Genomic DNA, 14,064 nt, shown 5'->3' on the forward strand with positions numbered 1-14,064 from the left:
TGGCTCAAAGGTTTAGACTTTAAGAAATGGCTCAGAGCCCCCATTCTAGTCTTCTGTTACATAATAGAACAAGGTAGGTTTGAAAAGGAGTGGTTTGGGAACAGCTAGGTAGAGAGACTAGCAAGAGGGAGATGTGAGGTACAGCGAAAATAGAAGAAAGATGCCTTCAGTGCCTTTGTACCTTTGTAGGGCTAAAATTTAGGTATATATTGAGAAACTTTAATATAAAACTAATCTTCCTTTTTTATTTTTCTGTAATGTCTTTTATTTTGCTAGCCATTTGCTTCCGGTATATGTTCCTGTCACCTCTGTCAGTAATTTGAGCTAATTTTTGCATATTCCACTTTCTTGTTCGATTCACAAACATTTAACAGTGTTTGCTCAAAGTCTGGTCATGTTTTCAGTATTTCCTAGAGTGGCCTTTTTGGTCTCATACTATACCACAAAAGGCACTGCTCTCTCTCTACTCTCTTTGTACCTGTGGAAGAGATGAAGTGTGTCTCCCCCACTAACCACTTGTTGGACAAGCAAATAAATTATCATATTTTTTGCTTTATTCTAATATTTTCCTTGTGGAGATGAACCTGCCATTGAGACTTTTACATAAGTTTCTTGGTGAACTGAAGGAACAGTAGCCAGCAGGTGGAGATGCATTTGCTCCCACTTGTTTGCATGGCATTGTTACAGAAATGTAGGAACACAGAACGATGGTCCTGCACGGTAATAGAGCAAATGTGTGTGTGTGTGGTGGGGGGGGGGGGGCGGGATCAGACCAGAAGCTTCAATGATGACAGTGTTCCTGGGAAGAAAAAATGTTTGAAAATACTGTCAAGATAAAAAAAAAAAAAATCCTACTCTACTGCTATGAAAAATACACTGGTTACGTTATTGCCAAATGACTATCATAGAAAAGAAAATATTTTTATCACTTTCTTGTAAAAGGAAGGTAGATTTTAGGTGAGAGAACCCATAATTGCTTCTCTAGTTTACAGTTGATAATGTGTATTTGATAATTAGTAAGAACTTGATTTGGGTTTTTTTTTAATGTTTTAAAAACATTGTTCTAAGCTTCAGTAAAAATTGGCCATGTTTATGGCATAGGATGTGACTCCAACTTCATATTCTGTAAAACCTTATTTTAGAGTTCCAGAAGTTCAGAATTTACCAATTGGTAATCCAAGATTAATGTTGGTAAATATTTCCCTTATTTTGGTATTTTCTGACAGAATTTGAATTCCTTCATATCTAATCTATTACATAAGCCCATTAAAATACCTTTCTCTTCCTTTATCATTTCTTTATTTGGACACATCTTTGTTGTAATTTTATCAGTGTTTTTGTAAAACCTGTGTTGTAAAAACTCATGGACTAAGCACAGCAAAGGTATCTAATCTCTGTGTTTGACTTTGCATGACACCTGTGTGTGTTTCTTCATATAGACACAGGGTACTGGGGCCACTGTGTGCAAATAAGAAACAAATTTTTGCTGATGGCAGCACTTTTCAAACTTAAGTAGAGTTAAATGTTGACAATCATTCAGTTTTTCTTAGACCAGGAGGGGAAAATGTAATAGTAACTGTGCAAGCTAAACATCCTGCTTTTCTATAGCTTTCTTTCCCTCCCTATCTCTGTCTCCAATAACTTTGAAAGCCGTGTCCAATCAATACTGATCTGTAGGCATGAGCAGGCAGAAACCTGTTTGTGGTGCGAAGGATGGGAGGATACTGGTTTCCCTTGCACCTAATTAGAAAGGTAGGCAATTTCAGTCATCTGTCTGTCAATCTGCAGGCTGAGGAGCACGAATTTCTTCTAGCGAAAAAACATCACTGTCTCAGTTTCATCTCTGGTCTAGGAGTTTTAAATGCTCATATTGTGATGATTATCTCTCCTTTTTTTTTTTATGGGAACATGGAAAAAAGCCCATCTGGGGTTCAGGTGATGGGGAGTGGTTCTTTCAGGGTGGTTGGGAGTGCGATTGCAGAAATGGGCCAAAACAGGTTCATTGGAGGATGGCACGTGTGTGGCTGTGAGAGAACATAGTAACTTAAGGAGTTTCCAGAGTGTGTTATAGCAACAAAGCATGCAAGCCTCCAATTTTATGCTGACATTTACCAAAAAAACCCCCTGTATTCTGAGTTACATCATTTATCTGTCTTAAATGCTTTAGAAGCAAGTATAGAGCTTACACAGGCAATAATAGCGTGCTGAAACAAAGCGTTCGTGTCAGAGTGATACAGTGGATTGATTTCAGCTGAAAGCGAGTTCCAGAGCTTACTCTTAGATTTCTCAAAGCTTTTAGGTTGACTGTGTAACTTGCTCACTGGCAATCAAGAGGTTATAAAAAGAGAGCCAGCTGATGTTGCAATCTAAGCGCTGGCCATATAGTGGAAAGACTCTCCTTTGGCATGTTCGCCAATGCTATTTTTACCTATTGCAGTAAGATCTGCCCTTGTGATGTTAAATTACAGGACAGTACCTGGAATTATTTTGTTTTACAGAAGTGCTGTATGCTCTGAAGAAAATTTTCAATAACATCAGGCAGGCAGAGACTAAACTTGTATTACATTTGAAAATATTTTTTTCTCAGTCACCACAAGTAATCCTGCTGCTGTGACTAAGATATTCTTTCACTTTTGTTTGCATATTTTATGCCTGACAGAGGGTTTTTAAAAATTTTGGGTTTCCTTTGTATACTGAGTGTTTTGTCTTTCCGAGTTTCTCATGAGGAGACTTTAACTAGGCAATAAAGATGGGGAATTAACACTACAGTCCAAGAATAAGTGTAGGAGGAGGGGCTTTTTTTGGTCATAACTTCTAAAAAGCCTGGCTGGCTTTGATTAAATTTTAAGCTGATTAGTCCTTTACACAATAGAAAATGAATTTAGTTTGGTGGGTTGTTTTTTGTTTTTTTTTTCTGGGAATAGATTTTCAGCACTGCCAGTCAAAGTGCTGCATCTACCAAACTGATTGTAGTGAAAACCGGAGGAAATGGCAAGAGCGTCATAACAGCGTAACACTGGGGTTGAGCTGCAGAAGTGTCCCGTATAGGATGTCACATATGTGGAAGTATGACGATCTGAGTCGTAGTGCTGAAATGTCTTGTGGCTACCAAATCTTAAATAGAAAATACACTGTGACAATATCGTAAGCCTGTCAGCATCTCCTTCAGAAGTGACTTGACATCACTGAAGCACAAGCCTCTCATTTTAAAACTCTGTTTCAGACTCTTGCTCTGTGTGTGCAATTAGCCATATATTCATAGCGGTGCTTTTAATCTTTCCAAAGTGGTGGTTTGACACTCAAGTGTGACCAGTGATCGGTTTGTGCGAGCTCTGTGTTCCCGGTGCAGCACACCCGCTTCCCTTGCTCCTCCTTGCACTGTGGAGGGTCTCAGGTGGAAATCCTGCAAGCAGGCAAACTTCCTCCAGCCCAGAGGCGCTTTCTTCTCCCTTGGCTTTGCCATTGTCTTAGGTGAACAATTCCACTTCTCAGGTTTAATTGAGTCACATCTGCAGTAACAGCTGGTATTTTTGTCAAGTCACTTGCTTCTTAAATCCTCCTTGTTGCCAGTTCTGTTAGCAGATGTTCTTAGGGATTTTTGCTTTTCATGTATCTCTTAACAACCAAGAAAGATAAATGATTTTTACTGCCTTACAGTTATTTGGTTGCAGCCAGAAATACTGTACTTGCCTCCTCTTTAACCTGTCACACTTGTTTTATATTATGTCTTCTTGATTTTTGTATGTGATTTCTTTACATTCTGGCTGATTTTACAAGAAAAAGGCTTTAGGTTTTCAGTCTGTAAAACCTCTACCCATCACCATCAATTTTCTGTCCTCATCTGATATTATCCATCATACTAACTGGATTAATTTTCTGAAAGTTTGTCCTAGATTTTTTTTCAGCTCTTTTCCTCAACAACTGGTCTTTAGAAATCTGTTCTGCTTCAAGCTATATGAGAATCATAACTGTATCTTTGTTTTTATCACTTTGATCAACCTAGCTACTTTTAACAAAATCCCAACACTTCCCCCTTAACACCCCATGCCCATATCAGGTGCTATGAGGATACCTTTCTCTTATCCTTTTTATGATTCTTACAGTGGTTTTGATCTTCCCTGTTCTTCTCTGCTTCTCATACTTACTGTGTTCATATCACTTTCTACACCATATTCCTCAGTAGTGTAATCTGTTAAAAATAAACAAACACCTCCACTTTGATTTAGTGTAGATATTTCTTAAATATGTCATTATTGCTGACTGGTTGTCTTCTGTTAGAACTAAAGATCTCTGCTTTTGCTCTGGTGTGCAAAAGACAGCATTCCTTCCTTCTTCCCTTCTCCCCAGTCTTCCTACTCATCTTTTTCCATGATGGAAACCATATTCACAATTTTTTGTATGTTACATTCCTAAAGGTTTGCTTTAGAGAGGTAAGCAGGGTAAATGTACCATTCAGACTGGAAGTAGGTTTTAGTTTTAGTTACTAAGTGGCTCAGGGTGGAGATACCAAAAGAGTCTTGTCATTTCTTCTTGGTCTTTGTGAGTTTGCTGTCTTGGCTAAAATTGTTTCTTCCTTACCTGTTGTATCCAGGAGAGAAGATACTTCTAACCAAAAGAGAGCTAGCAACATAAGATCTCTTCTTGAATTATTTTGTGTGTGCTTTCTTATATTTCGTATAAAAGAGACTTGATGAAGTTGTGACTGTTCAGTCAGAAGAGAAAGCTTGGGGGGATCTTAGCAATGTATATAAACATGCTCATGGGAGGAAATGAAGAGGAGGACACCAGACATCGTGCCAGTACCCAGTGACAGCACAGGAATGATGAGCACAAATTAAAACACAGGACTCTCCATCTGAACACAAGAAAACTTACTTTTTTTTTTTAACTGTGTGGGTGGTCAAACACTGGAAGATGTTGCACAGAGAGGCTGTGGAGTGGGAATATGAGAGATGCTCAAACTCCAACCGAGGTGGTCCTGGGCAGCCTGTTTTATCTGTCCCTTCCAGCCTCAATGACACTCCGATTGTGTTGCATCTTTGCCTTCTCTAATCATCTTGATGTGGGATTGGTTGAGGAATTGCTAATTAGGATGGAACTTTGAGTAAGAAAGCATTTTACCATTTACTATCTGGTCAATATTTTGGTGCATTTGACTTACACTTCTTTGACTACTCTTAGCTTCCAGTCTTTTCATGAAGACTTCCTAAGCTTCCCTAGGAGTTCTTGTTCTTGCAGTTGATGCTTATCTGCAAGATACACAAATAGCCTTCAGAGGCTTAGCTGCTTATTGCTTTCTCTTCTTTTTTGTTTCAGATTTATAAACCATTTGTGAATCAGCAAGGTGTGTCTGTGTATAAGTCTGAGAAGAAATTATTCAACTCCTAGTTAAATTTTACTGTAGTGAATTTTGAGTTGTAAGAGATATGTGTGATGTTGTTAATTAAGAAGGAGATTATGTTGAGTTGGGGTAGCATTTTGTTGTCGTGCAGTCTGGCTGCACACAGTGTGCCACATTGCAATGAATTCCTTGGGAACTTGTAGCAGTAGAAGAAAAAGTCAACTCTACCGTTGGTGTAATACACAAAATAATTTTTGTTACTAATTTGCTATGTTGTTGCATGTGTTTGTCATATCTTCTGTAAGCATGTATGATTCTATAACTTCTGTAAATACCTTTTAATTTTGTGTTACCTTCCACAAATGATGTACTTTGTTCTTTTGTCATAGGAGTTCATTCACTTAAAAGAAAACTCAAGGTATAACTAAGTTTCTCTAGTTTTCTCTTCCTTCCCCTTCCAAGGTTCCTGGGCCTTTCCTGGGGGGAGGGAAAGTTCCAGCGACTGAGCTCTGTGCTTCAATTCCTTTGCTGTTGCTAAAATTTGCTTTTTATTTTTTGAGAAATTTCACAAAATCAATGTGATGCCCACAGCTGTTTTGGTGTTTGCTTTACCAGAAATGTATGTTTAACTTCACCTCTCTAGTCAGTCTGTAATTTCTAAGCAGACACAGTTTTTATTTGCCTTTCTATGCAGGCTTCCTTACAAATACTGGTGTGTAAGAAACAATAAGTTGTTAGAGCTGTCCAGTCAGATCGTAACTAAAATACTCAAGTAGTATCATGTTGGATTTGGTTCGTAGTGCAGAAACATATGTTCAACTATAAGCAAGAATTGTCAGTTCCATCTTCTCACAGCAGAATATCTCAAGGCTCCTTCCAAACCTGTCTTGGTGCAGTTGCCCCTATTCCCTGACCCAGTGTCTACCTTGTTTCTGTTCTCAGGCTTTTGAATCGTAGAACTGACCTCCCTGGGCACTGCTGGTCCTGGCATGGAGCCCACATGTAGTAAACTGCATCTATCAGGTTAAAGCTGTCTCAAGTGAATACAGAATACTCTTGAATTAGCTGGGTCACTGCATTCTCTTCCAACAGTATAGATGATCTAGGCTGTCTGGTACTTTGCAGTGGTATTTTAACAGCAACCGTGGTGTGCCTGAACTGTATGGTTAGCCTGCATAACCAGCAGCTCCCAGGAGTTACTTGAATAGCCTAATCTTGGGCTGTGTTCCTTTTCAGCAAAGCTGAGCTTGGTTTGAAGACTGGTATGTTCTCAGCGGTGCTGCCCTCAGTGCTACTTCATTTACTCTGCACAACAGAGGGAGGATAGAGCCAGTGATTCTTTGTGCTGAGATTCCCAGTCACTTTTGTTTAATCCATGAAAACTTGAGTGGGAAGGCCATTTAGTGGATTGCTGACATTTGAGTAACTTTTTTATCCTTGCTGTAAAGTGGATGAGTTCCAGGCAACTGTAAACACAGTTTGGGGCTTTCATCCATACTTGAAACAATTAAAGAATGAGCAAGTTCAGGATGCAAATAGACACATGTCTGAGAATGTATGTGCAGTTGATAGAAAGACTTCAGGAGAAAATGCTTGTCCAAAATGTCCTGCCTGTGTAATGACAATACACGTGTGAACTCATAGCCACACTTCTGCAGCACGAGGGCCAGTTTAGAGATCTGTCTTTCCATGTCTTTCTTTGGAGGATTCTGCTGTGAGGAATTTAATATGATGGTGAAGAAACAAGAAGTCTAAGCATGACAAGTGTCATGCAGTGCAATTCTGATGCAATCAGATATAAGGAAGCAGAAGTGTGCTTATTTCTAGTAATGCATTGGAATGTACCAAATTAAAAAATGAAGATGTCCCAAACACTGCTTCAGCTTTAATAGTCTTCATAATGTTAAGAGAACACATTTAAAATACTGAGTGACTATCTCAGTGTTTATCAGTTGATTATAAGATAAAAATTATAAATTCTTATACTAAAAAAAAAGGGAGGTTTTTAGGAGGTTTTACTCCATGACATCTGGTGCTTTGTTAGCAAAGATCATACAAAATGCATATGCAAAATTGGTGTGCTTTCCTTGCTTGCCTTTTCCTTTCATAGCCTTTTTTTGTGTTTCTATGCAAGTTAATCAGCAGTACTTCACTGAAATTTGAAAAGGTTCTGATAGAGTCCTTACTGCATTTTTCCTTTTACCTGAGATTGCTTCTTTGCTTTGGGAGAAGGAAGATTTGAATTCTATGTCCCTATGTGCTGTCTTAGAAGTGGAATGTTAGTGCATCTGTTTCTGTAATGAAGGAATTCAGGTTTTGTAGGGAAACTTAAAAGAACTCTGTGTTTGAACTTGATAGAATTTTCGTGTGGAAAGAAACGGATGACTGAATGATCTGTGCAGAAAGGACAACCCAAACAGATCTTCCTAAAAGTTGGTTAGGGAGAGTAGCCTCTCTTCTCATCAACAGGGGAGACCAGGTACAGAGCACCCAAAGGTGCAGATAGTTTAGGTGACAAATACCTAGAGCCCAAAGTGCAGCCAAGCAGCGTGACTTCACTTATGCCTACTAACCAAAGTTTGACTCTGAAAGTTACTTTTAAATACAGAATCTTGCAGAGTATTAATCAATCTGAATGTGTGTCAGACTGAGAGTTGTATTCCTTGTGCTCTCCTTAATGTAGAGCTCAACTGTTGGAAAGCCAATGTTATTTTTTTCTTGAGTACTTTAAAGTTAGATTAGCAGCATAATGCCTGAACTAGTAACTAGAAATGAATGGCTCAGAGAAATAGAGAAATAAATGAGAAAAGATGCTTCTGAGGTCGAAGAACTGATGCAGAAATTAAATCTTTCAGGATTGTGTTTTGTCTTTAGTGGTCTCTGTGTTTGTTTGTTCTCCTGAACCATAACATTTCCTTGTCAATTTTTTTTTCTTAGTTCTATAAGGGGGGAGGTTTTTTGTTGGTTTGTTTTGGGTTTTTTTTTTGCATTGATCTCTTAAATTGAAGGACATTCAAAGGAAAAACCCCAGTCTTGTAGATGTATGAGAAGTCTGCTTGGGTTGTTACACAGATCCTGACTCATGCCCTGCATTTATGTTTACATTGATCACAGCTTTATTTGTTGATACAGGAATGGGTCCATATTTGTCTCCTGCTGCTATGAAAAGCTACTTTAAAAATACTGCTATGTATCACAATAGATACTTGTTTGGTGTGGGTTTCTTTTATTTCCCCAGATGAAATGCATTCTGGGTTTTGTTCTGTGGTGTTTTGCCTTGTGTATGTATTTAACAGAACAGGAGTGTGACTATTAATTGGTCACGTGGATAGAAATGGCAGCATGTGTGCATTGGGAGGGGAACTGTATTTATATTTTCTTTAAAAGCTTATGGTGTTTGTTTCAGAAATAAAGGAAAGGGCAAGGCACCACCTAAAAAGCTGTACTGAGAGTTTAGCTTTGTATCCTGCAAACTTTCAGGCTTTGTCATTACCAGTTTCAGCATTCGTTATGGAGATAAATGGGATTTTTTAATAGCTCAGACTAAACACTTTTTGCTAGTCACATTTAAGTAACTACTGGTATCTTCTGGGTGTGAATGAATGATAAGAGTGTATGATCAGATTGCATGTGAGTGAATGATGTCTAGGAATGTGTCAGGTGTACACACTCATAGTGATGTGGTGCATATGATGTTAATGCTTGGTCAAATGACTGACTATCAAAATTTGTAATCTAGGCAAAAAGTACCTGTTAGAAGTGCAGCCTTGGTCACAGTGTGCAGTATACCTGTGGGAGATGGAGGAAGAGTATGAGATTTTTTTTATATATATTATTTTGATATTTTCTGGTCAAATTTAGATTAGATATTGGGAAGAAATCCTTCCCTGTGAGGGTGGGAGGCCCTGGCACAGGCTACCCAGAGAAGCTGTGTCTGCCCCTGGATCCCTGGCAAGGTTCAAGGCCAGGTTGGACAGGGCTGTGAGCACCCTGGGCTGTTTGAGGGTATCCCTGCCCATGGCAGGAGTGGCACTGGAGGGGCTTTGAGGTCCCTCTCAACCCAAACCATATTCTTTGAAATAGTGTTTCTGTTGTCTTCTGCTGTTACGCTTGCTTCTGTGTTCATTGGACCAACTAGAAGTTGCACGTGCAATATTATGTATTCAGATTACTTTTTTTGGTCAGTTCAAAGTTGGTCAAGTAGTTACCGTGCTAATTATCTCCTTACCTCTTATCTATTTATTCAGTGAGCTGTTTGTGTTCCAAGTGGATGTTTTTGTGTATATTCATACAATTCTTCTTAAGCTAGCTTTCTTTTAGAGTGCAGGGCAAAAGTGTAAATCATTCCTAGCTTACTCTTTAAGAAGCAGTTTTTATGACTGTCTGTTCTTCCATGATAATCCCACACTAGGGTTGTCTCTGAACAGTTGCAAGAGCTGGCAGCCTGACAGTTGATAACTGCTGTTTCTTCAACAAGCCCCACCTCACCAGCTGCATGCACTTGTACCATGGATACCAAGAGCAGGTTTAGCAGCTTTTCCTCATGGATTCCCTATGTCTCTTCCCAGGAAACTCTGAATGTTTTTTAGTTGCCTTTCTTCTCCCCTAGCCCTCCACCCTCAGGCCACTTGCAGGTCTGTCTCCACTCCAGGCCAGATGGGAGCCAAGCTCTCATCTTCTTTCAGTGGTGGCTCCTTGAAATGTGTGAGCTGAACCCGTAGCCTTCAGTCTCGGCAGGAAGGAGAGCTACAGATGGTATGTTTTAAATTTGCCTGCTGAGGTGAGCAGCTACTTTCATTTTCTAGAAAAAGAACTTCGAACATTTGTGAGCAAACCCAGGCTGCCAGGGCCACCTTCATCAGCTGTGGCCAAAAAGATGGCAAAAATGCACTGGTGAAGCATGGTGGCAAGAGAGCAGGGCATAGCTGGAACAGAGGGTTATGCCAAACGTACATAGTCCTGAGAATATCCACCACTTCCTTATTGTGGTAAAGATCCTAGGAGAGAGATGAAAATGCATAGTCAAAGATACAACTATTTGTATTGTACAGCGATCGCTGTCTTTATTTTGTTTTCTGACTATGCATAAAACAACCCTGGAAATGTGTTTTTGTGATCTTCTCTAGCAGGCTTTTCTACAACATGCCATAGGTCCTTCCTCTTCAGGTGAGATACTTCCCTGCTCTAGCGGTGTCACCTTTTTGGTACGAAACATGGCTTTTGTCAAGGTGCCAGCTTGAATTTTCTGCCATTACCTGTTTCCTCTCAAATTGTTCAGGAAATGTCAGCATGTTAAAATGTCAAATGTGGAGGCTGTAATGTTACCAGCAATAGCAACAAGGAGGTTTTGAAGGCTGCTCCACTATTCCTTGTAATAACCTAGAGAACTCCATCTGAGCTCCCCTTCTTGTTTTGTCTCATGTATTACCTAGAGGAGTAAAATAAATTCAGGTTCCCCAGAGTAGGCAAGTTATGAGGAGGAAGAGAACAAGCTGTCTGGGTTTACCTCTCTTACCTAACTCCTCCCTGGTTTTATTATTACTGTCTAACTGGTTGCTCTTTTAGCTGGTCATGTGTGTAATATGGTTGTTGCAACTCTACTTCTAGAAGAGAATCACCTTTGTGATTCCTGACAGCGGGGCAGTGCATGTGAATTGTGAGATTGTTGTGGTTGCTTGTGCATGCTGAACTCTGTTTACTCCTTGAGTATTATCTCCCCTTCTCTTTCCTTTGTTCCAAGTGTCTCTGTGTTTTCCCATTCCTCTTTCTGGTTTTATGTCAAATGAAAGAGTTGTCGTTTAGGTGCTGTAGATTTAAAAAAAAAAAAATAACCCAAGTATCTAAATCCTATTAGATTTTGATTGGGTATTGAGTTTTAAATCTTACCAATGTTTAGATATTTTGAACCTTTGAGCAACTGGAGCCGCATAACTGATGGCATTGATGTGACAATGGCAGTAATTGGCAGGAGGGAAGGAGAAGGGTATGCATGTTGTCACTGTGTATTGTCAGTGAAAGAAGTGTTCAGGAACTGACCAGACGATCCCTTTGTAGCAGAGTGTAAGGCCTGCAGACCTGCTGCTGCGGAGGCTGCGTGCGGTGGTTGGTGTGTCATGTAAACCAAACCTTTTGCTGTAAGTTGGTCATTCCATGTTTCCTTTCCAGCTACTGCTCAGGTCTGGGTTTAGGTCTGTAGCTGTGCTAAATACTTAAAATTTAGCTAAGGCTTTTTGGAGTTGTGCTGTGAGTGAAAACACTCTGAAAGTTTATCCATCTGGGCATCCCAAAATGGACATCTAACAGTAGTGGAGATCTTTTTGCCCTTGATTTCCATTACTTCAGCTCTTCAGTTGTAAAGAACATCCTTGTGTTTTTACTGACATAAGCATGTGAATGTGGATAAGAGCCTTTTTTGTTTGTTTTTGTTTGTTTTGGGTTATTTTGGCATGGGTGCTACACAAAAGGGCACAAGAAAATGAATTGGAGAGCTCACATAATTTGCAACAAAGGGGTACAGGGATCACACATGAGATGAGACTTTAATAGATACTGATGGCCAGTAAAGGAGTGTTTGGTATTACGTACTGAATGAAGTTGTTAGAAGATTCAGGGGAACGATGTAGGTCTTTCAGTGGAAATCTTCTCTGTGCCATAAGGGGATGGATTTAGGATTGATTAGACCTTTATTTTGGAATTTCCTAACTGATTTGCTTATTGGCTTTGCAGCTTTAATACAACTTTCCTCACCTTTTGTAGAGGTGGTCAGGAGTAAAGGTGGTGGACACAACCACTGAAGATTAATTTGGAAACAGTCTTTTAACATGGCAAAAGATAGATGCTCGCACTGTGTCATTCTGAACATCAGTTTCTCAGATACATACAGAAGGATGTAGTTTTTTGGAGGAAATAAATTCCCGTGCTTATTTTCACTCTTCTTTTTAAATTTTCTTTTCAAAAGCTTGGTACTAAACCTGTCTGCTTGGAAATTGAGCCCGTAGTACATTTCACTCTTGAAAACTATTTCAAACTTTTTTGCTTAGTTTTGAGTAAGATATGTTTGGAGTATAGTTTGGAGCTCAAAATGCAATGAAGTTGTGATAGCTGGGGAAAAAAAATACACTGATACCTTTATCTTTGTCCTTGAGCATGCAAAAATAGTACTATATGCTGATTTGGAAGTATGCAGTGGGTTGTTCATGTCCCTGCACCGGGAGAGGTTTATGCTGGAATGTCACTGAGCATAGTGGGTGTGTGGCTTTAGAAGTTTCCTTTTGCTGTTTTGTACTATGTAAATTGTGGTACTAATAAAATGCTGTGTATTTTTTTTTGCGTACTGATGGTCTTAAACTTGCTACTTTTTAAAAAACAAAATGAAGAATCTCACCACACCACCCCTACAGAAAACAAACAAAACAAAAAAACCCCACCAAACAAAAATCCCACAAACCAAAGCCCTAAAATTACTGATAAAAATAGAATTTATTCAGTGAATGCTTTTTATTGTAATTCCTGTTGGATCTCTTTTCCGTAACAGTGCATTCTGTGCTAGTGCTTGCATGCCATGTGTGGCTTACAGGACTGCACTTCTGGCCTACAGATAGCATCTAGCCGTGTTTCTGAAGACCCTTCAGACATTGATTATCTAAATTAACATGATGGTTAACTGCTCCTGTGAAACCAGAGATGCAGTGAGAGGAATTACACATATATTACTGATGATCTGTTTATGTGCAGAAAGTCAAATGCTTTCAAGACTGAGGCTAATCTTGCAGATGTGGGTGAACTGTACCATGTATGTGTAGGATGATCGTGTCACGAGGGAGAAGGCAGTGCAGTTTTCAGATGCTTTCAAAAGTGGCTGTGAGGTCTGTTGTCTCAGGAAGAAAGATACTACTTTATAGCGAAGGATATTGTAATTTTCCCTGACTCTCTCTGTTTTTCTTTCTTAGACCGCATCAATGGAGCACATTCAGGGTGCTTGGAAGACTATCAGTAACGGTTTTGGACTCAAGGATTCTGTCTTTGATGGCCCAAACTGTGTTTCGCCTACTATTGTCCAGCAGTTTGGTTATCAACGCCGAGCATCTGATGATGGCAAAATATCAGATACTTCCAAAACCAGTAATACTATTCGTGTTTTCTTGCCCAACAAGCAGCGCACAGTGGTAAGTCTGCATTACCTTTGCATGAGAAATGCTGTACCGTTCCCACTGCTAACGCTATGAGTCTGGCCAGAGAAATGCCAACCTTCACAAAGGTCTTACTATGATTAACTGTGTTGTCATCAGTTTGTTAATTCTAGAGGACATACTTGGAAAGCAGAGTGTCTGTATTTTGAGAACCTGTATTTCTCTACCTCGGTGCTGTGTTTTTCCATTATACATGAGCAAGATACCTTGCTTACCTATTTAACGTTAAAACACAGTTGTTGGCTGACTTAAACAATGATGCCTGTACAAAATAAAATGACATAGTTGTTTCTGTCACCAGTTTCTTCATTTGGGTGCCAACAGTGAGGTATGGTAGCTAAAGCCGAAGTGAAACACTCAGTGCTAATCATAACCTTACACAAAGTTGCCTGAAGTTTACATTAAGCCTTTTTCAGTACTTCATTTCGCTGTGTTTCTGATACTTTTACAAGCTACCTACTGGTGTGAATGCTGTGTAAAATGCTGTTTTGCAGAAGAATTGTAAGAAATCAAAAAGCTGTAAAATGGCTTAAA

At 39.4% G+C, this 14,064-nt stretch overlaps 1 protein-coding gene across 2 annotated transcripts in view; it reads left to right on the forward strand.

The window, feature by feature from the left end:
• Positions 1-14,064, forward strand: part of RAF1 (Raf-1 proto-oncogene, serine/threonine kinase) — a 42,850-nt gene that overhangs the window by 4,960 nt on the left and 23,826 nt on the right. For both annotated transcript variants that reach the window (XM_084269508.1, XM_084269509.1), the window contains exon 2: positions 13,291-13,506. In XM_084269508.1, coding sequence (XP_084125634.1) covers positions 13,300-13,506 — 207 coding nt within the window. In that variant the 5' untranslated portion in view covers positions 13,291-13,299. The remainder of the gene's footprint in view (positions 1-13,290; positions 13,507-14,064) is intronic.

Source organism: Gallinula chloropus, assembly GCF_964237585.1.
Source record: "Gallinula chloropus genome assembly, chromosome: 12".
NCBI classification, from domain to species: domain Eukaryota; kingdom Metazoa; phylum Chordata; class Aves; order Gruiformes; family Rallidae; genus Gallinula; species Gallinula chloropus.